A 24,930-nucleotide genomic window follows, 5' to 3' on the forward strand; every position below is an offset into this window, starting at 1 on the left:
AAAATACAGAGAAAAAGTAATTTAAGACTGCCAACACACTTTGACATATCAGTTTTATTCGAAATATCGGTGTTTAAGATAACAAAGATCTGCTGCAGTTTGAAGTGAATGGTCGATGCAATGACCTCTTGTGCAAATACAACCTCTTGCAAATACAACCTCTTGCTAGGTCAAATGCTGACTCACTTTTTAAATATAAATTTATAGCTCGTTATTTCAAACTGAATTGTGAACGGCTTATTACGTTTATCCGATCAAGACAAAGGGCACACGATGGGTATGACCGTCAACAGGAGATACTTACTCCTCCATGGCACCTGATCCTGCATCTGATGTTTTTAGAGGTCTGTGATTGTTTTGCTCTAAATTGTATTGTTTAACTTTTGAGCATGCTTGCTATTCGTTACCTTCTTATTTCATTATCCCTCATTTGAGTTACCTTTATTTGAAAGATGTTTTTCAGTTATGCACAACATGTACTGATCTTGATTTTACCTACTTTATGACTGGGGCAAGATTACATGCACGAATTTCATTCTATACTTCAAAGTCAGTCTACTTTCCACAAAAGAAGCGTAGAGTGGAAAGTGTGTTGAAAAGAGTCGCCAAATTAACTTTCATGAGTGATGCTCCCTTGAGCATTCAGCAGGCTAAAAATCAAATACTGTAATTTAAGCCTTACCTTGAATAGGAATTTTTTGAGTACCCAATACACATATAAATATAATAAGTCAAGGACACCGATAAAGTTCTGTATTCTTAAAAATGATTTTTATCCAAATTACCGAGACAATAGATTTTACATTTGCCGACATTTTGTCAGTGATAACCCTACCATTAAAAATACGTGGTTATACCTTTATAACCGAATGAAATCTCCTATGGCATCCAAACTTTTTTTGTATCCTTACTTGGTTGTCATTACTTCATAAGACGTAGCTTTATAGATCGATTAGGAAGAGAGAAATTGATGTCAAGAGGGTAATGCAAATGAAACAAGAGGCCCATGGGCCACATTGCTCACCTGAGCACTGTGGCTAGGAAAAAAGCAAAAATCAGTTCAGTATTGAAAAGTTTAAATGCATAAGTGGTTCCGACCCACACCTAAAAGGGGTGGGGTGGGGTGGGGGTATTATTTGAACAAAAATTAAGGATGCTTACATATTTCTTTGATTAATTGTGGCTTAATTTTTTCCGTAAATGTTTGAACTTTAATCGTGTCCCCAACCTACCCCCGGGGTAATTATTTGCACAAACTTGAATGTACACTTCCCGAGGATACTTCCAGATAAATATGACCAGCATGGCTTTGCTGTTCTTCAGAAGAAGATATTTAAATGTCTTTTTTCTTATATATTCCTATATAAATCTTTGATGATTGTCCATTGTAGCCCCATCCTACCTCCGGGGTCATGATTTGAACAAACTTGAATCTACTCTTTCCGAGGATGCTTCCACATAAATATGATCAATCATGGCTTTGTTGTTCTTGAGGAGAAGATTTTTAAAAGATTTTTCCTAAATATTCCTATGTAAAACTTTGATTGCCCATTGTGGCCCATCCTACCCCCGGGGTCAAGATTTGGACAAACTTGAATCTACACTACCTGTGGATGCTTCCATATAAATATGACCAATCATGGCATTGCTGTTCTTCAGAAGAAGATTTTTAAAAGATTTTTCCTATATATTCCAATGTAAAACTTTGATCGCCCATTGTGGCCCCACCCTACCCCCGGGGGTCATGATTCTAACAAACTTAAATTTACTCTTTCCGAGTATGCTTTCACATAAATATGACCAGTCATGGCTTTGCTGTTCTTAAGGAGATATTTTAAAAAGATTATTTCTATATATTCCTATGTTAAACTTTGATCGCCCATTATTGCGCCACCCTACCCCCCGGGGTCATGATTTAAACTTGAATCTACACTGTCTAAGGATGTTTCCAAGTAAGTGTCATCATTCCTGGCCCAGTGGGTCTTGAGAAGAAAATTCTTTAAAGATGCCATTAATTTTTCACAAATTTGTAATTATCTCCCCTTGGAAGAGGACGTGACCCTTCATTTGGACAAATTTGAATTCACTTTACCTAAGGATACTTTGTGGCAAGTTTGGTTGAAATTGGCCCAGTGGTTCTTGAGCAGAAGTCGAAAATGTGAAAAGTTACAGACGGACGGACGGACAGACGGACGCCAGACAAAATGTGATCAGAAAAGCTCACTTGAGCCTTCGGCTCAGGTGAGCTAAAAAGTTGTTTTTTAAAATTTTTTTTGGTCATTTTTAACACGACTGCTACTTCAAGAAAAAAAGGAAAATTTGCGGTTAATTTAAATACCTTGTTACATGTATTTTTTTGTAAAAACATTCTGACTCTACACAAAAGTACTTCGCAGTTGATATTTAAAAAGATGCCTGAGTTTCTCATTGACAATATCTGTATAATCTTTGGCAACTAGGTCTCCCAACGATATGTTCCCTTGGGTAATTATTGTGCCTATTTTGACAGACCTGTTTTTTATTCTTATAAAGCAGAATTTATTCAAAAACTTCCACATGAAAAGAAGAAGTCTCTTGCTGTGGCCTTCAATTCGACATTCAGATATAATGACGACGTTTAAGACAACATTTTCGTGTTGGGCCATACAAAAATTATTTTTTCTCCATAAAAGTAGATATTTTAGGTTCCGAAACCTGTAATTTTCTGAAACCTAATACTTTCAGGAATTGACCAAATTTGCACGGGTCATGCAAAAATTCTGTGTTTGTCAGTTTTCCCGTTTGGGCGTCACGGTGTCGCTTTAACTGGATTTGGGAGACCTGCATATGCTTAAATTGGAATTTGGTAGCTGTGTCCCTCTTATGGCTTGATTATACCTAGAACTGATTTTTCGCCATATAAAAATGAGATATTTAAGATCATTACCGGAAATTGCACCATCTTTACAATATAAAAATCATGTATTCTATCACGACACTGTCTTTTGTTAACGTTAACCAGATTTGATCGTCGTCTAACATTAGTACACGAATTCTGTTGATTGGGATAAAGAGAGATAAATCGCTAACATCCAGCATCACTGTACAGCAATGCGAATTTCTATGAGAATTTTATTTTATAAAAGATTGATATTAAATATATTTTTCCTTCAAAATATACTAGTAACAGGATAGATAGTATGGTAAATGCTAGGGAATAATTTTAACAGTTTGCCAAGAAAAAAACTGAGTACCAGTAATTTTAAAAAAAAATTACATATCATTTTACATCCAACCATACACATAAGAATGGAGAAGTTTTAAGTCAAATAAAATCCACCTCTATAGAGTTAGTCGTAGTCATGAATGTCTTTGATCATTGGAATTCATTTCCAAATGGCAGTTACTTATGAATTACTAATGATTACGATTTAAAACTTTTCTGGAAATCTGTGTCGCTGTTCAATTGAAAGAAGCACGGTATATTTTATACAAGCATATGGTCGACAATTCACGAGGAATGATTTGTTTCTTCAAAATCCATAACTAGACTCACATATTAATTATTCATAAAATTGGGTCAACGATAGTTTGCTCAATATACTATAAAATGAACCCCGGTTTTAAGGAACTATAAATGTTCCAATGAATGTAACTTAAAAACTTCTTAATATTGATTCACTGTATGTCAATGTCTATGTGTATATCTATGTCTATGTGTCCCTATGTATATATAAACATGAGAAGAACTTAATTCATATAGATATAAGGAACTATATGTCACAATTACATGTATATACTTAAGAAATTTCTTATACGAATACGAAAAACCCCGGTCATAAGAAACTATATCTACAAGTCCCAATGAACTTCTTAATATGGATATTAAGAATATATAATATGGATATTATGGATATCCCCGGTTATTACATGTATGAATTATTTTACCTCTAGGCTGATTTTTCACTATATAAAATTCGATCTTTAGATGTGAATAATTCCCTAAAATAGCCATGAATCACCGTATACAACGGGTAACGCGGGGAAGTCGCTAAAAAAAGTATGGGGGAGACGTTTTCAACGTATGGGAATCTCCGCTTCGGAGTCAGGAGGGATGTAGGTCACATCTTTTTTCGGTATTCATAAGATGTATTCTCTGAAGTTGACATTAAAAAGATGCTCGAGTTTCTGATTGACAATATCTATGTGGTTTTTGGAGACCAGGTCTTCCAACAATCTATTGGAATTCCCATGGGTACCAATTGCACCCCTTTATTAGCAGACCTTTTTTTGTATTCATATGAAGCAGAATTTGTCCAAAATCTTGTACGTGAAAAGAAGAAAACACTTGCTGTGGCCTTCAACTCGACATTTAGATATATCGACGACGTATTGTCAATTAACAATGGCTATTTCTATTCTTATGTCGATACGATATATCCTTGTGAGCTTAAGATAAAAGATACCACAGAGTCTCACACATCTGTTTCATATTTGCATATTTTACTTGAAAAAGACGTTAATGGTAATCTAACAACCAAGCTTTATGATAAACGTGATGACTTTAACTTTTCAATCGTCAACTTCCCTTACTTATGCAGCAATATACCTTCATCACCTGCATACGGGGTATATATCTCTCAGTTGATTCGATACGCAAGAGCATGCTCTACGTATGTACAATTTCTAAAACGAGGTAAATTATTGACAAACAAGTTGATGAAACAAGAATATCAGCTGTCTCGTTTAAAGCCATCATTTTGTAAGTTCTATGGTCGATACAATGACCTTGTCAGCAAATACAATTTATCATTGAGTCAAATGCTGACTGACGTTTTTCATACAAATTGTGAGGCCATTATTTACACACTGAATTGTCGACGGATTTTTCCGTTATTTCCCGATCATGACAAGGAGCACACGGCGGGTGTGGCCGATCGGCAGGGGATGCTCACTCCTCCATGGCACCTGATCCCACCTCTGATGTTTGGAGGTCCGTGTTTGCTCTGCTCCTATTTTGTATTGTTTGATGGACTTTCGAGTCTGAATACTGTTCGTTATCTTAATATATTTCATTCACAAAAAAGAAAGAAAAAAAACATCCAACGGAAGACAGCGATAGTTAAGTATTGTCTCGGTCATAAGTCCGGCTTTGATATACGTCTAGTATTCTCAAAACATCGAAAATGTTTAAAGATTTCATATTAACGGCGATCGAGTGGTCCAAACATGCCTAATTTGGACAATCTACGGCTTGCATAGGGCTTCAGACAGTTGAAACAACGAAAGGAAACGGTTCTCTTTAATGCGGCGATTAAAACTTTACCAGACTTTGAAAATTAATAATTGGGACATTTTCTATTCAGATAGTAATTGTTAAGTAAAAAGGGGAATTGTCTTTTTTCTTTTTTGTGTGTGGATATGTTTTGTGTGTGTGTGTGTGTCTGTGTCGATATGTGTCGTTTTATTTATTTTTTTTTTTTTGTATACTTGTACTTGTTGCGTCTGGAAGGTTATGTTTGTACTCATGTATCCTCAAATCAGATGTTCCAATACTCACCCAAAATTGTTTTTCCCCCTCTTTCTTCTGAATTAAACAATGAGCATTAAGATGATGTCCTTCAATTGCAGAGGGTTAGGTTCTATAGAGAAAAGAAGAGATGTATTGAATCTCCTTAAACAAAAGCAATATTCAATCTATTTCTTACAAGATACACATTTTACTGTAAAAGATTATGAACAAATAAGAGCTTTTTTGGGATTCAACGTTTTTTTTTCTCCCGGAAAATCTGATGCCAGAGGCACAGCAATACTCCTAAATAATAATTTCGAACATAATGGTAAAAGTGAATTGAGAGATGAGGAGGGATACTATATTATACTTGAAATTAATGTGTGTAATAAATATGATTTTTTTTACTTATTAACATATATGGTCCAAACAAGGACTGTCCAGTTTTTTTCAATCTATTTCTGATATCATTTCAAATTTTGATGGTGAATTTGTTATCACTGCTGGTGACCTTAATCTTTTTCAGGACCCAAATCTAGACTATTACAATAATAATGAAGTCAACAATAAAAAATCTAGAGATGTTGTTTTAAACATTAAGGAAGCAAACAATCTTACAGATCCCTGGAGGGCGAAATATGAGACACTCCGAAGGCATACATGGTTTAAAAATAATCCAATAAAAAAGCTAGACTAGATTTTTTCTTAATATCAAATGAATTAATGGCTTTTGTAGAAAAAGTTAATATGAGTCCCGGCTACAAATCAGACCTTTCTATTGTTGAGCTGTTTATATCTTTTTCAAATTTTGTAAAAGGGAAAGAATTTTGGAAATTTAACAGTTCCTTGCTTACTGATAAGAAATATATAGAGCTTGTAAAGGACATAATTATTATACTCATAAAACAATATATGGCTTCTCCATACAATCCTATTGCTATTAATGATATAGAAAATGAAATTCTTTCTTTCCAAATTGACGACGAACAATTTTTTGAGCTATTACTATAAAGCATAAGAGGGGTACAATTAGTTATTGTTCAAGAAAGAAAAAAGAAAATAAAATAAAAAAAATTAGAAGAAGAAATATCTCAATTAGAATGTAATAGAAACACTGATAATTCACCCGAAATTATAGAAACGTTGTAACGTACATTCAAAAAGAAAATTGGAAGATATACGAAAAGAATACATTAAAGGTCTGTTTGTGAGAACGAAAGTTAAGTGGATAGAAGAAGGGGATAAGCTGACAAAGTATTTTTGAAGTTTGGAAAAAAGAAATTTTATAAACAAAACAGTAACCAAACTAGTTCAAGATAGTGGTAATATAATAACAGAACAACCTGAAATTTTAACAGAAATTGAAACCTTTTATAAAAATCTATATGCATGTTATGATGATAAACTACAAGATATTGACCTGAAAAGCATTTTAAACATGGAATATGTTAAAATATCAAATAGAGAAACATGGTATCAATTAGAAGGTGTAATAACTTTAATTGTCTGATCCGCGAATGGCGCATTTTTCTTCACTTTGCATTTATTGTGAAAAAATATGTTTACTTCAATACGCAGTAATGTTTTTAGATGGCTCAGAAAAAAGCCCAAAAAGTGCCTTAGATCTTCTTTTTCAATTTTCAAAATTTTCAGGACTTAAACCAAATTTTACTAAAACAAAAACTTTATGGATAGGTATTGAAATATAGGATTTCAGTAGACAGTAGAACCATTTACAGTCCTGAGCATTACATACACTGCTGACCCTAAAAAATATGGAACAGCTAAATTTTGAGAAATGTTTTCAAAACATTAAAAAGAAAAAAAATATCATGGTCAAAAGAAATATATCTCCATTAGGGAAAGTTACAGTAATAAAGAGTTTATTTTTATCAAGTCTTACACATTTGTTTACTGTTCTCCCAAAGCCAGACAGAAAGTCGATAAAAAAAATTGGAAAAACATTTTGATAAATTTATTTGGAACAATAAAATAGAAAAAAATCTCAAGAAAAATAATGCAACTTTCCAAAGAGAATGGTGGTCTTTAATGGACAATATTGACTGTTTTATTAAATCTTTAAAATTAACTTGGATCAGAAGATTACTATTTACAAAGTCTAGTTGGATCCCACTGTTCACTGAAATAACAAAATGTAATATTTTAAACCTGTCCCATTTGGGGCTAGAATATTCAAAAGTTAAAGCAAAGAATACACAAAATAGCTTTTGGAAAGAAGTATTGTATGTATTTTCAGAATTTTTAAGTCTTATAACATGTAACTCGAACCAAGGAGATATTCTGTTGGAACCTCTGTGGTAAAATAATAAAATTATGACTCAAAATAAGTATGTTTTTTTAAGGCCATTGTATGAAAAGGGATTTATTGTAGCTGGTGATTTATTTGATACTAATGGTAATTTTATGTGCTTTGATGATCTTGTTAAAGAATTTTCTTTAAAAGTCCCTTTTACTTTATACGAAGGCATAAAAAGTGCAATTTTGCATTCTTGGTCAAATGTTAGAAATATTAGTATAAATTCTGTCACAAGATCTTATCAGCCAAAATTTGTGGAAATCATCAATAAAGAAAAACAAGGTTCTAAAACAATTTATGATACATATTTGTCATGACATGTATATACTTCACCAAAATGTGAATCAAAATGGGCTAAAGAACTGCAGTTACAGCAGGAATTTAATTGGAAATTGATTCATAAAAGATGTTATTCAATAACAAAAGGCACAAGGCCTTTATGGTTTAATTTAGAATCATACATAGGATTCTTGGTACAAATAAGTATTTGTTTTTGTCTAAAATGAGAGAAAATAATCTATGTTCTTTATGTCAGCAAAACGTTGAATCAATTGTACATATTTTCTTTTATTGTCCTAAAGTTAACCCATTGTGGTTTCTTTTAGAAGATTGGATATTTAAAAAAAAAAAACTGGAATAATAATAAATTTTGATGTATGCACAGTTATACTTGGTTCTTCTAAAGAAGGGGGGAATTGCTACTTGGAAAAGACACCGCACTGGGGAGGCACACAATTGTACATCATTTCAATTTCGACTTTTCTTTCGCTGTATGCTTTCTTGAATAATTATTACTTATTTTGATTATTTTATATATTTTTATAATTATGCATATATAAAAATCAATATAAGGAATATGTAGAAGTAAAACACTGTTCCAAATGATCTTTACTGTGAAGTGCACGAATAAACATACATGTGATGTTGTGAATTTGTAATCAATAGAAACTTTGTCAGAATGTTTTTGAAAACCACGCCATAAGTAACATACTGTATATTTGTGCTTAAATCAGTACAGTATGATATGTCACTTAACTTATACATCTCGAAATTCAGTCATGGTTTGACCACCACTCCTAGGTCATTAGCGGGAATCGCAAAGGACAAGATAGGCTAAGCCCCTTTTATGGCTCCTGGTTTGGGATGTTTCTTAGAAGGGCGCAATAGTTCATAATAAAAAAACTGTTGACATCCCTGTTACAAAATGAATAGTGATTTTAAGTAATATGATACACAGAGGTCACACGAAGGTCGCAAATTGCTTTGTCAATTACTGATTTTTTTCATTTTCATTAAAATTTTCATCAATTTTAGAGCACATTTTGTTTCAGAGAACATACAGAGCACAAGCTTACCTACCCACCAAACATATAGAGCAAAGCTTGCCTACCCACCAAACTTGTGTATTTCATGCACCAGTATTAGATACATCTTGAGATCCGTTCACGATTCGTTTTCTTTATGGAATTTTTGATTGATCGACGTTATCTTCGAATTTTACATGGTGTACATATATAGTAAAATTCCATTTCGGACATATTGCACTTACTCTGTGAAATTTTTTAAATGTTGTGCTCGTATTTTTTATATAAAGTAAACGTACATGTAAAATGTACCTGTAATTCAAAATATGATTGAAGTCGCTCGACTAAAATTAATACATGTATATAAAACTTTATGACCGAGAACTAGATATCAAGTCGTTCTATGGTATTGAATTCATCTCAGTCAATCGGAAGCTAGACCTTCCAATTAAGTTAGATCAGTCAGAAAACAACACCTTCTTAAGACTTATAAAGACACAGCTTTATAAGCTGGCATGGGGAATATTTTGATTTCTCTTCAACTAATCAGAGAGTAACAGAGAAATCGCTGAAATCTTACTGGTCTGAAAAGTAACACGCCTACCTTCAAATATGTAAAAGAACAGTTCTACAAAATGTTACAAATTAGTTGGCATACTTAAATATTAAATGACAACAGGCAAATTGCAAGAGCTCGTGATTACTATAGAACATAATGATGGCTTAGCTTTGCATTAAAGATATTTTCGATCTTATTTAAAGAATATATTTTCCTCGGCATCATTTAATGAAGATATAAAGTAAAACTATGAAAAACATCAAAAGGCACACCATTGATCATGATAGCTATTACATTATTACTACATGATCAATATGTCACATGTTTCCAGCTGACAAAGCTTATAACAATAAAGTCTTTGTTTGTAATGCTCATTATTACAGCGACATTTTAGAGAAATTGATTTTAATTTCAGCTTAATCCAGCTTTTACTCACAGTTCCCTTTCAAACATGAAAATCTTCAAAATCATGTTTCAGTTTTAAATATTTTTAACTTTTGCAGTCAACGAAAGTGTACTTGTTTTATCGTACATAGATACATTTATGTTACATGCAAGGACAGCTGTGATCATTCGAGAAGGGGTGTTTATTCCTTTGTGGCACCTGATTACCCCTTTGATATTTTTAGGGGGCGATCCTTGTTTACTCTGCTTTCTATTTCAGTCGTTTAGTTAGACTTTTGTGCATGATTACCATTCGTTATCCTGACATTTTCTTACAAGGCCCATTAAGTGCTCAACCAAACAAGTATCTTTATTCCTCTAAAAATAATAACTGTTTTGAAGGAGAAACTTTAGTCCTAGCGTGCTACAACATATTTAAGAAGTGGTGTAATTCAAATGTGGATTCTCCAAAACTCCAAATAACTTTTAGAAAGTTTGAAAATACAACTTCTTAAATAAATCAGTAACATCAAAATGTATGAATTTTCAACGCTTTATACAATCATTCCTCACAATTAATAAGATGCAACTTTTTGACAATATTAACAATTGCTTCTTCAATAAAAATGGAACTCGGTAATTTTCATATCTTGTGATTGGTCATTTACAAAATCTTTTTGATTCTACACACAAGTTCTCTAAAGTTGATAATAAAAGATGTCGGATTTCCTCATTTACAATATCTATGTAGTCTTTGGCGACCGGGTCTTCCATAAATCTGTTTTCACCACTTCTGCTCCTTTTTTGATTGATTTGTTTTCATATTCTTTCTAAGCAGAAGTTATACTTACGTTAGCATACCATAATTCTATACGTCACAAAAACAATGTTAGATTGAAATTCTGCATTAACTGACTGATTATTATTTATTCATTAGTAAAAAATGGCAATTTAAATAGAAAATTTTACTTGCTATGTTCGACAAAAAATTCTTAAGTGAGTATTTTATCACTGTACTATATATTTCATGAAGAGGTGATTTAGAATTTATCTTTATTAAAATCAGGAGATTTACAGTAAAATCTCAGATAGACATCGAAGTGTTGATCAAAAGTCAAAATGAGCGTAGCTTTGGGACACAAATTGGTCATTAAGGAAGAATCATTGATAATTTTCACTTAGAATTAAACATAAGCAAGGAACGAAATGTACACAGTTCACCACCTAACAATATTCAAGGAAACAATCAAATAATGAAATATAAAGACAACGAACAGTAACCATGTACAAAAGTCAAATAAAACAATACAAACTGAGAGCAGAGCAAAAACGGACCCCTGAAAACATCAGAGGTGGGATCAAATGCCGCGGAGGAATAAGGATTCCATGTCGACTGTTCACACCCACCGAGAGCCTTTCTTCTTGATTGTTTAGTAGTAATACTTTTACTCAGTAGCGAAATTATCGCCTAACGATTTATATCAAAAACGTCAGTCAACATTATTTTTAAAAAATCGGATTTATTCAAAAACTTCTGTATGAAAAGAAGTCTCTTGATGTTGCCTTCCATTTCAATTCGAAATTTAGGTATGTCGACGACGTTTTATTATTTAGCAGTATTCAGTTTCATTCACACATATTGATTCGATACATTTCACTGAACTCGAAATAAAAGACACCACAGATTCTGACACATCTACAATATAGCACATTGAAGTGGTAAAATTTTCAGTTTGAATGGAACGTTTTGGGCTTTCTTTTGAACGTTGATTGTTATAAAATGACACGCCCATTTCTTTAGAAAGAAAAAAGCGATAAAATGGTTCATTCGAATGCATGTGAAACAGGTACTTTAATACAATAGCCAATCAAATTGCCTGTCTACATAAACTCCGAGTAAACACGTGTTCGACCGAAACATGTGTTGTGGTAACTCCATTAAACGATAAATTCATAATTATGAGGGATCTTTATCGTTTATTGCAGCCCGGAGGACCGGGCTGCTCTATACATATAAGTTTAAGTGTTGGTATATGGGGATTGAGGTGGGAGAAGTTATTCAGAATTAAAGGTTTTCTAAACATTAAAAAGATTGTTAATCAGAATGTTCTTTCCCTTTATAAATTACGGGATACACAATATATTTACTTCCATAAAGTGAATCTGTAAAAATATATATGTTTTTCATATTTAATATATAAAGTTGCTTATCATTTACTATCGAAAAAACGACAGGTCCCCTTTTTTAGAACATCGAATTTTACTTATCGCATAAAAACGGAAAAACGTACCTTACACAGATCGTATTTTATATTCTTAAAGTGAAAGACATTTTTGAAAATAGGTGATGCATGTGTCTGGTTTCAATTTATATTTTATGCAGCCAACATTTACTTGAGGAATTGATAAAGTTTAAAAGGGAATCGTTTTTATTCGATTTTCCTCCGACTATAAGTTTTCAAACGTCTCCATCATTTAGACGCATGCCTTTTTCACACATATCGAAGGGTTTGATGATCAAGACTCATTTCCATTGTTTACTTTATTTATTTCCCGGGCGACAATTGATGGTTACATCAATGTTTTCTTGTTCATAATAATGTACACATATCCGTTGAAATACGTGTTTTACAGAAACGGGAAGTCTCTAACTCTCTTTCCTAACTTCATAAAATCTACATTTTAGTACTAGTGTAACTCATGTTGCTACACGAAGAGAGTGGGGTATCTAAAGCATTATGACGGATATTTCTTTCTCGTTTCAAAAGAAATGACATTATGTAAAAATTGACGTTCGATGGGGAAGATCCAAACTCTCCATTCAGACGAAAAAAATTACCACTTCAATGCGCTTCATGTATTTCATATTTTGATTTTATGCTAGAAAATGGCACCGATGGCAAACTAACAACTTAAGTTTATAATAAACTTCATTTGTTAAAAGAAAAGAAGTTTATCTGTCTCAGCTTATTAAGTTGACGTCAATAATTCATTATCCACAATAGATATATAATTGAGATTAATTTGATAATAAACAAAGAAGCGGAATATGATGAATAATTAGAAAGACGTCAGACAGGATCATAAGAACAAACTACAAAAAAACCCATTATTAATCATAAAATGAAAGTCATATTTACAGGATATGACTACTTAAATAAAGGATCCAGCGGAAGAGGGGGGGGGGGGTAACATGATATGATTTAATATGAGAGAGAGCTTCAAAGTCTTGTTTATTTAAATATTTTGGAACCCAACGTTTCGGCTTGAGCATCACTGAAGAGACATAATTTGTCGAAATGCGCATCTGGTGCATAAAAATTGTTACCGTATATGTTTTACATTATGACCCCTGGGTCGAGGCCTCTGCTGGTGGACTGTTAGTCCCCGAAGCCCAGTAGCCAAGTACTTCGGTACTAGCTTGAAATACGGATATATTAAAAAACTGTGATAAAATTTAAAAAATTATTTTAAAATTAAGGATTATCTCCCTCGAGCATAGCTCTGATCCTTCGACGTATTTGGCTCCAGTCTTTGGCACATTTTTTCAGCTCTTCAAAGTCTTGTTTATTTAAATATTTTGGAGTTCCAACGTTTCGGCTTGAGCATCACTGAAGAGACATATTTTGTCGAAATGCATATCTGGTGCATCAAAATTGGTACACGTATATGCTTTACATTATGACCCCTGGGTCGTTGCCTCTGCTGGTAGAGGGTTAGTCCCCGAAGGTCTCTACAGCCCAGTAGCCAAGTACTTCGGTACTAGCTTGAAATACGGATATATTTAAATATTGTGATAAAATTAAAAAAATTATTTTAAAATTAAGGATTATCTCCCTCACGCGTAGCTCTGATCCTTCGACGTATTTGGCTCCAGTCTTTGGCGCCCCTTTTTTCAGCTCTTCAAAGTCTTTTTTATGTAAATATTTTGGAGTTCCAACGTTTCAGCTTGAACATCACTGAAGAGACATAATTCGTCGAAATGCGCATCTGGTGCATCAAAATTGGTACCGTATATGATTTACACAGAACGATCTATCTATATTATTCTAGTGTGTATGTGTCTGTCTGTGTGTGTTTTGATATATAGTGTAAGAGTTGAATTGTTTCAATGACAAACAAGTAAATTTGACGCAAAGCATCAAAATGACCTCAAACAAAATTAAGCATTTTTTATTAAGCAAGTAAGGGTCCAAGAAAAGCGCAAGATATTCCAGACTGTCTTTAAAGAAAAAAAAAACAACTATAAAAATGGAATTACCAACTTCAAACTTTGAATTTCCAACTTTAAAGTTGGAATTACCAACTAAAAAAAATTACGTGGCACTAATACGCTTCCGTATATAAATGATAATATTCAGATCTTCAGACAAAAAGGGTAAACGTTCCATGTACTCATACCCTGGATCTTTGTCATTTGTCTTTGATGATGCCCATGATTAATGCAGACTATGCTGCACAGAACGGAGGTAGACAACACAATAAATGCAAAGTGAAAAAAATGCGTCATTTGCAGGTATAGCATGTTCAAGAAAAGACATAGTTTTACCAAATTTTCATTTTTTTTATTCGTCACATTTGTCACTGTAATATTAGTATTCGTAAACTTTAACGATTTCCTTTCATATCGTACACACTAATAGGCGAGATCTATTGTAAAATCTTTTCTTTAAGTCAACAAAATGAAAGTAAAATTTTAAAAATATAACAGCATTTAAGACTTAGTTTAAAGCAAGTTTTATATTTTTTTACTAATTATTTAACGAACTAATAAAACAAAAAAAAGTCTCATTTCTCTCATGTTTAGAGTTATGTACTTTCCAACACAACCACAAATAGATCGGACTCTCCTGCGCTGATAATGAATCAACTTTGTTTTCATGTGAATACATCAAAATTACAAGAAACTTTTTTTGTTTATTTTTGTAATGGAAAATTCCCCTTAGTATAAGGACTTTCTTACGTTTGTTACGACAGGAAACTTTTGCTCACCACAAAATTCCCGGTGCAACAGCAGGCGGCATATATATATATATATATATCTTTCCACTTCATCGAACATCATTCCAGTACGGATTAGGAAACAACAAGCCAAAGATAAAGCGATCGAACTGAAATCAGCTATGATGGACAAAAATCTTACAATATCTACACCGGGACCGGAATGGCCATCCGCGGCTCCGGCAGCACTTTTACTAGTTTTTGGAGTAACGGGAAATGTATTGGCCTTGATTATTATCTGTTGTTCTTCTAAAAATCACAAATGGCGATCCTTCTATCGCTTCGTTTGTGGACTTGCCATCACAGATGGGGGTGGCGTATTGCTTTCCTACCCTATAGCTATGGTTCGTTATGGCACCGAATTCAAATTTAACTATCCGCAGCCGTTGTGTGACTATATGGCATTTATTTTCATGTTTACTATTTTGGGTTCGGCACTAATTGTTTGTGCAATGTCTCTCGACCGTTTTATTGCAATTCTGTATCCCCACTTTTATAACTCCCTAACAAAAAACAGGAGAGCTGTTTCAACGATAGTCGGAATTTGGATTTTCGCTGCATTTTTATCAAGTCTCCATTTGATAGTTGGTCTTAAAAGTCTCAGTTTTTTCCCAGGTTCTTGGTGTTTTCTGGACTTTGTAGAAGATGCCTCATCAAATAGGATCCTCGCCTTGTTTTACTCGCTGACAGGCATTATGATTCTTGCTACTACAATTGTACTAAACACAACTGTTATTATAAAAGTCTGTTATGACAGTCGCCAGAAGAAGAATATGTGCATAACAAAGAAGAACAACACATATATCATGGTCTTTCTCTTCTTAATTGTGATCCTCTTTACTTCATGTATATCACCACTTTTAGTAAGTATTGTAGTATGGGTGATGCTGGGATAAGAATTCGGCAATACATGTAATATTAGTAATAAATGGTGATTACTGGCTTAGATGCTAGAATCACAACCATAAAGAAATAATTTCTTTCATGTTAATTATTCGTATGACCATGACTAATGAAAATTATCCCTGCTTTATATGCCTATCATTTCTTTTTTGTACTTCTTTAGATAAACATCTTCGGTCATGCAATTGGAGCAATTTCCGGAAATGGATGGTTTGAACTCAATGCTTTACGTCTTTCCATCTCGAACTCAATCATTGATCCTTGGATTTATATTGTATTTCGAAAAGAAACATTTGATTTTTTTAAGCGAATGGCTTTAACATTGGGACTTATTTCTGAATCAAGCTTAACCAGTGGTACTCCATCCTCCAACAAAGAGAATCCCAGCAGCGATCAACTTGTTTCAAAGTCGTCAACGGACTTGGCTAATCCTCATAACCAAAAATCTTACTAAAGAACTAAAGAGCATACATTTCCTACGCTGTGTAGAAACAAATGAAATCAAAAAGGACGGAATAGACAGTCCCTTTCGGTTCTGTTTTTATTACAGTGTTGGTCTATAAACCAAGGCAGTAAAAGTTAAGGACAAATAAGTAGTCATTGTCCACTGTTGATATTTGTGAAGAACCGAAGGGGTGTAAAAATATGATAAAAATCTTAACCTTACATGTTTGAATGATACACCATAACTGTCTTATTTTATCATAATAAACTTATTATTCATTTTTATAATGTATAGGTATTGTAATCTGTGTTACTAGTACACTTTATCCAGTCAAAATAATTGCAACACAATTTCTTTTGTCATAAATTAACTCTAGAATGCACAAAATAAATGTAAAAAAAAATCTAACAAAATCGGAAGAGGGGGAAATCTTTACATAGGGTTAAATTTTCTATGAAAATTACTATGAGAAAAGGGCAAAACTCAATTTAGTAAAGTTTGATTAAAATTTTAGTGCACTTTTCAACCTTGGAGAAAGAAGTGAATTAAACTGTGCAAATTGATAGTTATAGATGTAGATAAGCCTTTTATACCTAAAGAAAAAATTACAGATGTTTAAGCCCAATTCAGAGTGACGTTATAATAAAAGTTAAGGGTAAAGATTATCAAACACAGGTTAAATTTAGTCTCTGAATCTTTATACATATGTTTTTTTTATAATATTTAGTAGTTATGTACAAAATGAAATGACCCATGCATACTTAACCTTATTCTAAGGGACATTTATGTATTTTTATTTTTTATTTAAACTATGGATGCACTATCAATTAAAAAATGTTAATATTTCAAAATTAATAAACAGTATGTTTGTTTGTTTGTTTGTATGTTGTTTGACCTCCCTCTCGAGAATTTTTCACTCATATGGAGACGCCACCACTTGCCGGTGGAGAGCTGCAAATTTTGTCCTATACTCGGCACTTACGACCATTGAGCAGTGAGGGATCCTTTTCGTGCCGGCACCTACTGCGACACGGGACCTCGGTTTATACGGTCTCATCCGAAGGACCGGTCTCCAAGTCCCGCAGTGGGATGCGAACCCGCGACGTAAGGATCAACTCCTTACGCCGCGACTCTAGAGCAGACGCTCTAACCACTGCGCCACGCGGGCGACAACAAACAGTATGAAATTAAATTTAAAATAACCATTTCAAATTTATATTATCTATATGAAATAATGATCTATTTAATTGTATAATTTTTTTTTTTAAATTAGATTAAGCTTTCATAAAAAACATGAATTTTCTTTTGATTACTTCAGCAAAACATGGGAAAAAAATTAATAGAGTTATGCCCCCTTGTTATAGTAATTCCCATAGCTAATTGAATCATGCGAAAATTAATGTTTTCTGCTCATTCGATTTTCCTATATTTTCCCCTGCAAATATTTTGTAAATGTTAGTTTTTATTTATGTCAAAATAGTTTGTTTTGCAATTAGTTTTCTCTATTTCCTCTATATCGACTGGATGCATTTAAATAATATATATTTAAAGGTTGCATAACGCTAAAGAGATGCAATATAGTTCACATTCACATTCTAAAGATAAAATTCTTCAAAATCAAATTTTGGTCTTTAATACTTTTTACATTCAAGTCAGCGAAGGTAAGTTCGATAAACCCTACCTATACTGGATTCCTAAACGTCATAAAAATCCTTACGATGATGATTGCCGGGTCAAGCAAGTGCTCTACCATGTCCCTATCTTTACTCCCCACAAAATATTAACTGTTGTGAAGGAGAAACTTCAAACGCATTGTGTTACTGCATATTCGAGAAGTGGTGTAAATCAAACGTGGATTCTCAAAAACTCAAAAACTTTCAGAAAATTTAAAATCATAATTTTTTTCAATATATGTAGTTAGTAACATCAAAACGTATAAGTTTTCTACACTTCATACAACATTCCTCATCATAAATCAAAAAAGAGGTTTTTTTAATATCATAGGCAATTGCTTCTTTAACAAGATGTGTTTGTGAAACACTGATGCCCCCGTATGGCAGCTTATGGCGAAGATTAAAGTTTCTCAAATGCAAGTCGAACTCCATGTCAAAAGATGAAAAATGTTGGTACCCAAAGAAAGTTGTTGTCTCGAGGAATATACCTGTGAAATTTAAAAGCCCTAGCACCAAGTGTTCAAAAATTATGGCGAATGTTAAAGTTTTTTTAAAAGTAAGTAAACCGTCGAGGTCAAATGGGGCCCCAAGGGACGGTCTTGTCACAAGTGATACACATGCTCGTGAGATGTGAAAGCCCTAGAACCAAACGTTCACATGTTATGACCAAGGTTAAAGTTTTCAAAAGTAGGTCGAACTCTTAGGTCAAGGTCAAAGGGTCAAAGTGGTTGACATCCAAAGGAAGGTCTTGTCACAAGAATGGACATGTTAAATATGAAAGACCTAGCACCAACCGTTCAAAAGTTATTGCCAGAGTTAAATTTTTTTTCAAAAGTAGGTCAAACTTTTAGGTCAAGGTCAAAGTTGTTGGTATCTAAAGGAAGGTTTTGTCACAAGGAAAACACATGAGAAGTTTGAAAGCCTAAGCACCAACTGTTCAAAAGTTACGGCCAAGGTTAAAGTCTCATAAAAGTTTGCAAAAGGTGGGTCAAACTCCAAGGTCAATTATGATGGTAACCAAGGAAAGGTCTTGTCATAAGGGATCCAATCAAAAGTTATGGGCAAGGTTAAAGTTTTCGCGGGCAAACAGGCAGACAGACGGATGGACATGGCAAAAACTATATACCCCCGACTCTTCGATACGGGGGCATAATAAAAATGAAAACACAAAATTTTTCATCTTTCTTGTGATTAATCATCGACTTAATTACTTTGTTGATAATCACTCTGATTATACACACAAGTAAACTGAATTTAATATCAACAAGATGTGTTTGTGAAACACTGATGCCCCAGTATGACAACTTATAGCAAAGGTTAAACTTTCTCAAATGCAAATCAAATATGTTGGTACCCAAAGTAAGGTCTTGTCTCGAGGAATATACCTGTAAAATATGAAAGCCCTAGCAGCAACCATTGAATAGATATGGAAAAGGTTAAAGTTTTTCAAAAGTAAGTCAAACATCAAGCTCAAGGTCAAATGCTCAAAATTAATGGTGCCAAAGGAAAGGCCTTCTCATAAGAAATACACAGGTGAAATATGAAAGCTGAAGCACCAAGGTCAAGGTCAAAAGGTCAAATATAGTGGTACCCAAAGAAAGGTCTTGTCAAAATTTATACACATGTGAAATATGAAAGCCATAGCTCCAACCAATCAAAAGTTATGGGCAATGTTAAAGTTTTTGCGGACAAACAGACAAACAGACAGACAGACAGACAGACGGACAGGGCAAAAACTATATACCTCCGCATCTTCGATACGGGGGCATGAAAAGATGCTGGAGTTCCTCATTGACTATATCTGTGTAACCTTTAGAGACAAGATCTTCAAGCAAACTGTTGGAAATCCGATTGGCAGTAATTGTGCTCCTTTTTTAGCCGACCAGTTTTAGACTAGTATTCCTATGAAATTATTCAAAACTTCTACATGAGAAGAAGAAAACACTTGCTGTTGCCTTCAGTTCGACATTCAGATTCATCATTTAACAGTAGTAACACCCATTCATATATCAACCCGATATAATCCAGTTAACTCGAAATAAAAGATATTGTAAACGATAATGGCCAACTGATAAACAAATTGTATGACTAATAAGATGACTTTAACTTTTCCATTTTCAACTTTCCTTATCTATGTACAGTGCAGGAAACTAATTTTGTTACAGCATCAATGCTGATTTGAATGCTTCCTTTGCTTGCTGATTTGAATGCTTCCTTTGCTTGCTGATTTAATGCTAGTAATCCTTATCCTGATGCTGTTTTATAATTAGGTCAATGCTACCGGAAGTAGCATCATTCTACCGGAAGTAGATAATGAATTTCAGCATTGCCGTTTAAAGCAATAAAAGTCCCTTTTACAATTATTTGATCATAATATCTCACTATGTATCAATAATGTGAATACTTTAACCAATATTCTTTCTTTCTTTTTTAATTTTTTACTGAATTAAAACTCATTGATTTTCTGATGCTAATAGGATAATGCTGATTTTATGTAGGTCAATGCTGGTTTTATCCTTTGCTTGCTGATGCTGATCCTGGTAATGCTCTTTTTTAAATGCTGATGCTGATGCTAGCTCGATCCTGATGCTACTAATGCTTATGCTGATGCTGGTTTATGTAACAAAATTAGTTCCCTGCACTGTAGTAAAGGTAAAATTCCGCTATCACTTGCATGTGATGTTTACGTCTTCCAACTTATTCGATACTCAAAAGCAGGATCTGAGTGCGATCAATTTTTAAACAGAGACATACTACTGACAGATAATGTTACAGGGATTTCAACAACCTCATTTATTTTCAGCATTTCTTAAATTCTACGGTCATTATAAATGACCTTGTTAGAAAATATAACCTACCTTTGGGTCGTGTTTTGACTGACGTGTTTCATATTAATTGTTGTGCCTTTGTTTTAATACTATATCTGACTACAGAATATTTACCTCATCAATGCATATGGCTCAAGGCGGATTTGACCAACCGGTCCATTCCATTTCCTCCTAGGCAGCTGCTCCACCTCTTGAATTTTCGGGGATTCGTGTTTTATGCCCTGTTCACTGATTTGTATTGTTGTTTTTTTTAAATCTATCACTGTACATCCTTCACCTTTTTCATCCCACTGAACTCGAAATGAAGGACACCACAGAGTCTAATACATTTTTTTCATGTTTGCATGTTTTACTAGACAAAGACAATGATAGCAAGCTTACAACTACACTTTATGATAAACGTGAGGACTTCATCTTTTCTATCGTCAATTTCCCTTAAATTTATAGCAATATACCATTATCACAAGCATGTGGTCTTAGTATGTCTCCCAGTTGATTCGATATGCCATAGCATATTCTGTGTTTCAGTTTCTAAATCGAGGAAGGCTTCTGACAAATAAGTTCATTTGACAATGTTATCAACAAAATACAGTCCAAACTAATTTCTTAAACTCGACGGGATCAAGATTAAACTTTGAGATACAGTCAAGGGACGTAATTATTCGCCACTTCCGCGCAAATCGCGTAACGTTTTCTCGCATGTTCGGTAAAATAGGGCTGAGCGCTATTATTAGACAAAAGATTTCCCCTTTCTATTTTTATCTTTGTGTTGCAATACTAAAACTGATGACGTATACACAAAATTTTTGTCGTCTGCTTAAAAACAACATGGTTCGGAAGGGGAAAAAATTAGATACGTCCGTCCGAAATAAGGTTATAAAAGCGTATAGAGAAAATAGAAATACATCAAAATTGGAAAGAATATTCGGAATTCCTAGGTCTACAATACGTCAGTATTGTGAAAAAGTTTGACGAAACGGGACAGGTAGAAAATCGACGAGGAAGGGGAAGGAAGAAATGTTTACAGACAGAGATAAAAACAAACTTTCACGTGTTATTTAAGAAAACGGAAAAAACAGTGCGCAGCTAGTGTGTCCGCCATATCTCGACGACATCTGAGTATCATGATCTGGAGTTGTGTGTGTATAAAAGGAATAGGAACTTTAACTAATGTAGAAGGTAACAAAAATGCGAGAAAATATATTGAGATATTAAACAACAACATTTAGACCGTTTTAGCCAGGAATTTTCCAGATAATCAGCATGTATTTATGGACGACAATGCTCCCGTTCATAGAGCAAATTAAGTAAATGAATACATCGCCAATAACAACATAAATACAACATCATGGCCTGCCCAGTCTCCTGACCTCAATATTATCGAGAACATTTGGTTAAAACTAAAAGTACAATGGAGACCCGTGCCGAATTCATTAACACAAAAGATCAGCTGATTGCGGAAATTCGGACTGCCTGGGAAAATGTACCAAGCTTCTACATTGAGGGTCTGTATAAGACAATTCCTGGCAGACTAAATGAAGTATTAAAGATGAAAGGCAATTTAACAAAGTATTGAGGTAAGGGGCATTTATTAATTGTTTAACAGCTCCTAAATATCAAGGTGCGCGATGTAAAAATTACGGCGGCCATTTTGAAGTGGCGAATAATTATGTCCCTTGACTGTATCTAGGGATTTGAGATAACGAGGGTAAAACATACTAGTAAAGAACAAAAAGTAGTTTAGGACTGCCTATGCACGTTGATATATCCCTGGTATTCGAATTATCGGTGTTCAAGATAACAAAATTCTGCTGTAGTTGAAAGGTAAATTTTTGATGCAATGACTTCATACGCTGATACAATCTCTCGCTAGGTCAAATGCTAACAAACGTCTTTGATATAAATTGATAGGTCGTTATTCTCAAACTGAATTGTGTACGACTTTCTACGTTTACCTGATCAAGACAAAGGGCACACGACGGGTAAGACCATCAACAGGAGATGCTCACTCCTCCATGGCACCTGATCCTATATCTGATGTTTTCAGAGTCCTTGATTGCTTTGCTCTAAATTGTATTTGTAGAATGAAAAGAGTGTGTTGAAAAGAACCACCAAATTAACTTCCATGAGTGAAGCTTCCTTCAGCATTCAGCAGACTAAAAATCAAATTTTTAAAGCCATATCTTGATTTGGAATATTTTGAGAACCATAGTACTTTTCAGAATGAATGACATAGATGAAGTTCTGCATTCTTAAAGAGATTTGAATCAAAATAACTGAGACAATAAATTCTACATTTGCCGACATTTTGTCAATAATAACCCTACATTAAAATGGGGGTTATACCTTTATAACCGAATGGAATCTCTTATGGACCGAACTTTTTTTGTATCCTTACTTGGTTGTAATTACGCCATAACACGTAGTTAAATCTATTAAGATAAGAGAAATTGATATCCAGAGGGTAATGTAAATGAAAACAAATAGTTTTTAATTTTTTTTTAATGTCAGAATTGTGCTTACATTTATAACACGACTGCTACTTCAATAAAAAAAGAGGAGAATTTACGGTTAATTTAAATACCTTGTTATTGATCATCTGCAAACTTTTTTTTGTTAAGAAAACATTCTGACTCTTTACAAAAGTACTTCGCAGTTGATATTTAAAAGATGCTTGAGTTTCTCATTGACAATATCTATGTAATCTTTGGAAACTAAGTCTTCCGACAATATGTTGAAATTCCCTTGGGTTATTACGAGTGTATTGTGCCCATTTTAGCAGACCTGTTTTTTTTTTTTGGAAATCTTGTAAAGCAACATTTATTAAAAAAACTTTCACAAGAAAAGAAGTCTCTAGCTGTGTCCTTCAATTCGACATTCAGATATATCGACGACGTTTTATCAATAAGCAATTTGCATTATCATTCCTATATTGATTCTATATATCCCACTGGACTCGAAAGAAAAGAACACCGCAGGATCTGACACATCTGTTTCATATTTGGATGTTTTGCTAGAGCGAGACATTAATGGCAAACTAACAACTAATCTTTATGATAAACATGATGACTACAACTTTTCGATCATCCACTTCCCTTCTTCATAAAGCAATATAACATTACCACCAGCATATGGGATTTATATCTCCCAGTTGATTGGATACACAAGAGGACATTCTACGTACGAACAAAGCGGAGTAGGTTTCTGACAAGTAAGTTGATGGTACAAGGGTGTCAACATTTCGCAAATTTTATGGCCCATACAATGACCTATTTTTGCAAATCAAATCTATCGTAAGGTTGACGTATAGAAATTGTTAAACCATTATTTTAATGCTGAATTGTCTACGTATTATCCATTTGTCAGATCATGGGGCACATGACGGTTGTGACCGGTCGACGGGGATGATCACTCGTCCATGGAACCTGATCGTAACTCTGTTTTCAGAGATCTGTGTTTGCTCTGCTCACAATTGGTATTGTTCAATTGCATTTGAGCACGATGACTGTTCGTTATCTGCATATTTCATATGGTAATATGAATGAGTCAGTCTCAGCGTAATCACAATTATAAAGTATACAGTTTACAATAACGGAAAGGTGCATGTGAGCTGCATCTGTATATCTGCTTCATGAAATCCAAAATACAAAGTATATAGTACTTTTCAATAAAACCGTTCTTGCAGAATGAATATATTTTATTATGCTTATAATGATTTATTTTTAAAGCTTTAGAAACACAAAATGTGAGTGTTCTGTAAGTCAAAGATCAACAAACCTTGAGTCCATTCTGAAATATCGATGACGTTTTATCAATTAACAATAGTTACTTCCATTCACATTTAGACTCGATATATCCCAGTGAACTGGAAATAAAAGATAACACAGAGTCTGCCACATCTGTTTCATATTTGGATGTTTTACTGACTATAGACGATAGGAGCCAACTAGCAACTAAATTATATGACAAATGAGATGTCCTCAGCTTTTCCATTGTCAACATTCTTTATTTTTGTTGTAATATTC

At 33.7% G+C, this 24,930-nt stretch overlaps 2 protein-coding genes across 3 annotated transcripts in view; both read left to right on the forward strand.

Annotated features, from left to right (window-relative positions):
- LOC133204607 (ADP-ribosylation factor-binding protein GGA1-like) overlaps positions 1 to 24,930 on the forward strand; it is a 261,424-nt gene that overhangs the window by 159,342 nt on the left and 77,152 nt on the right. The gene's annotated exons all lie outside the window — the stretch shown is intronic.
- On the forward strand, positions 15,138 to 16,730 carry LOC133178317 (prostacyclin receptor-like). Of its 2 annotated transcripts, none has more exons than XM_061313050.1 (3): positions 15,138 to 15,274; positions 15,672 to 15,919; positions 16,123 to 16,730. In XM_061313050.1, the coding sequence occupies exons 1-3, from the start codon at positions 15,220 to 15,222 to the stop codon at positions 16,411 to 16,413; spliced, it is 594 nt and encodes a 197-aa protein (XP_061169034.1). In that variant the 5' UTR covers positions 15,138 to 15,219; the 3' UTR covers positions 16,414 to 16,730. The 2 variants fall into 2 exon arrangements, with proteins under 2 accessions (XP_061169034.1, XP_061169033.1); XM_061313049.1 differs by having other exon boundaries at positions 15,144 to 15,368.

This window comes from Saccostrea echinata, unplaced genomic scaffold (genome assembly GCF_033153115.1).
Source record: "Saccostrea echinata isolate AGI-Se365-2 ecotype Australia unplaced genomic scaffold, CSIRO_AGI_Sech_v1 ptg000002l, whole genome shotgun sequence".
Classification (NCBI taxonomy): Eukaryota; Metazoa; Mollusca; class Bivalvia; order Ostreida; family Ostreidae; genus Saccostrea; species Saccostrea echinata.

Coding starts and splice junctions, on each gene's coding strand:
- LOC133178317 (XM_061313049.1), top strand. CDS start 15,179: ATGATGGACAAAAATCTTACAATATCTACACCGGGACCGGAATGGCCA. Junction 15,369..15,671: donor ACTTGCCATCACAGATGGGG/GTGGCGTATTGC, acceptor GTTTTTTCCCAG/GTTCTTGGTGTTTTCTGGAC. Junction 15,920..16,122: donor CATGTATATCACCACTTTTA/GTAAGTATTGTA, acceptor GTACTTCTTTAG/ATAAACATCTTCGGTCATGC.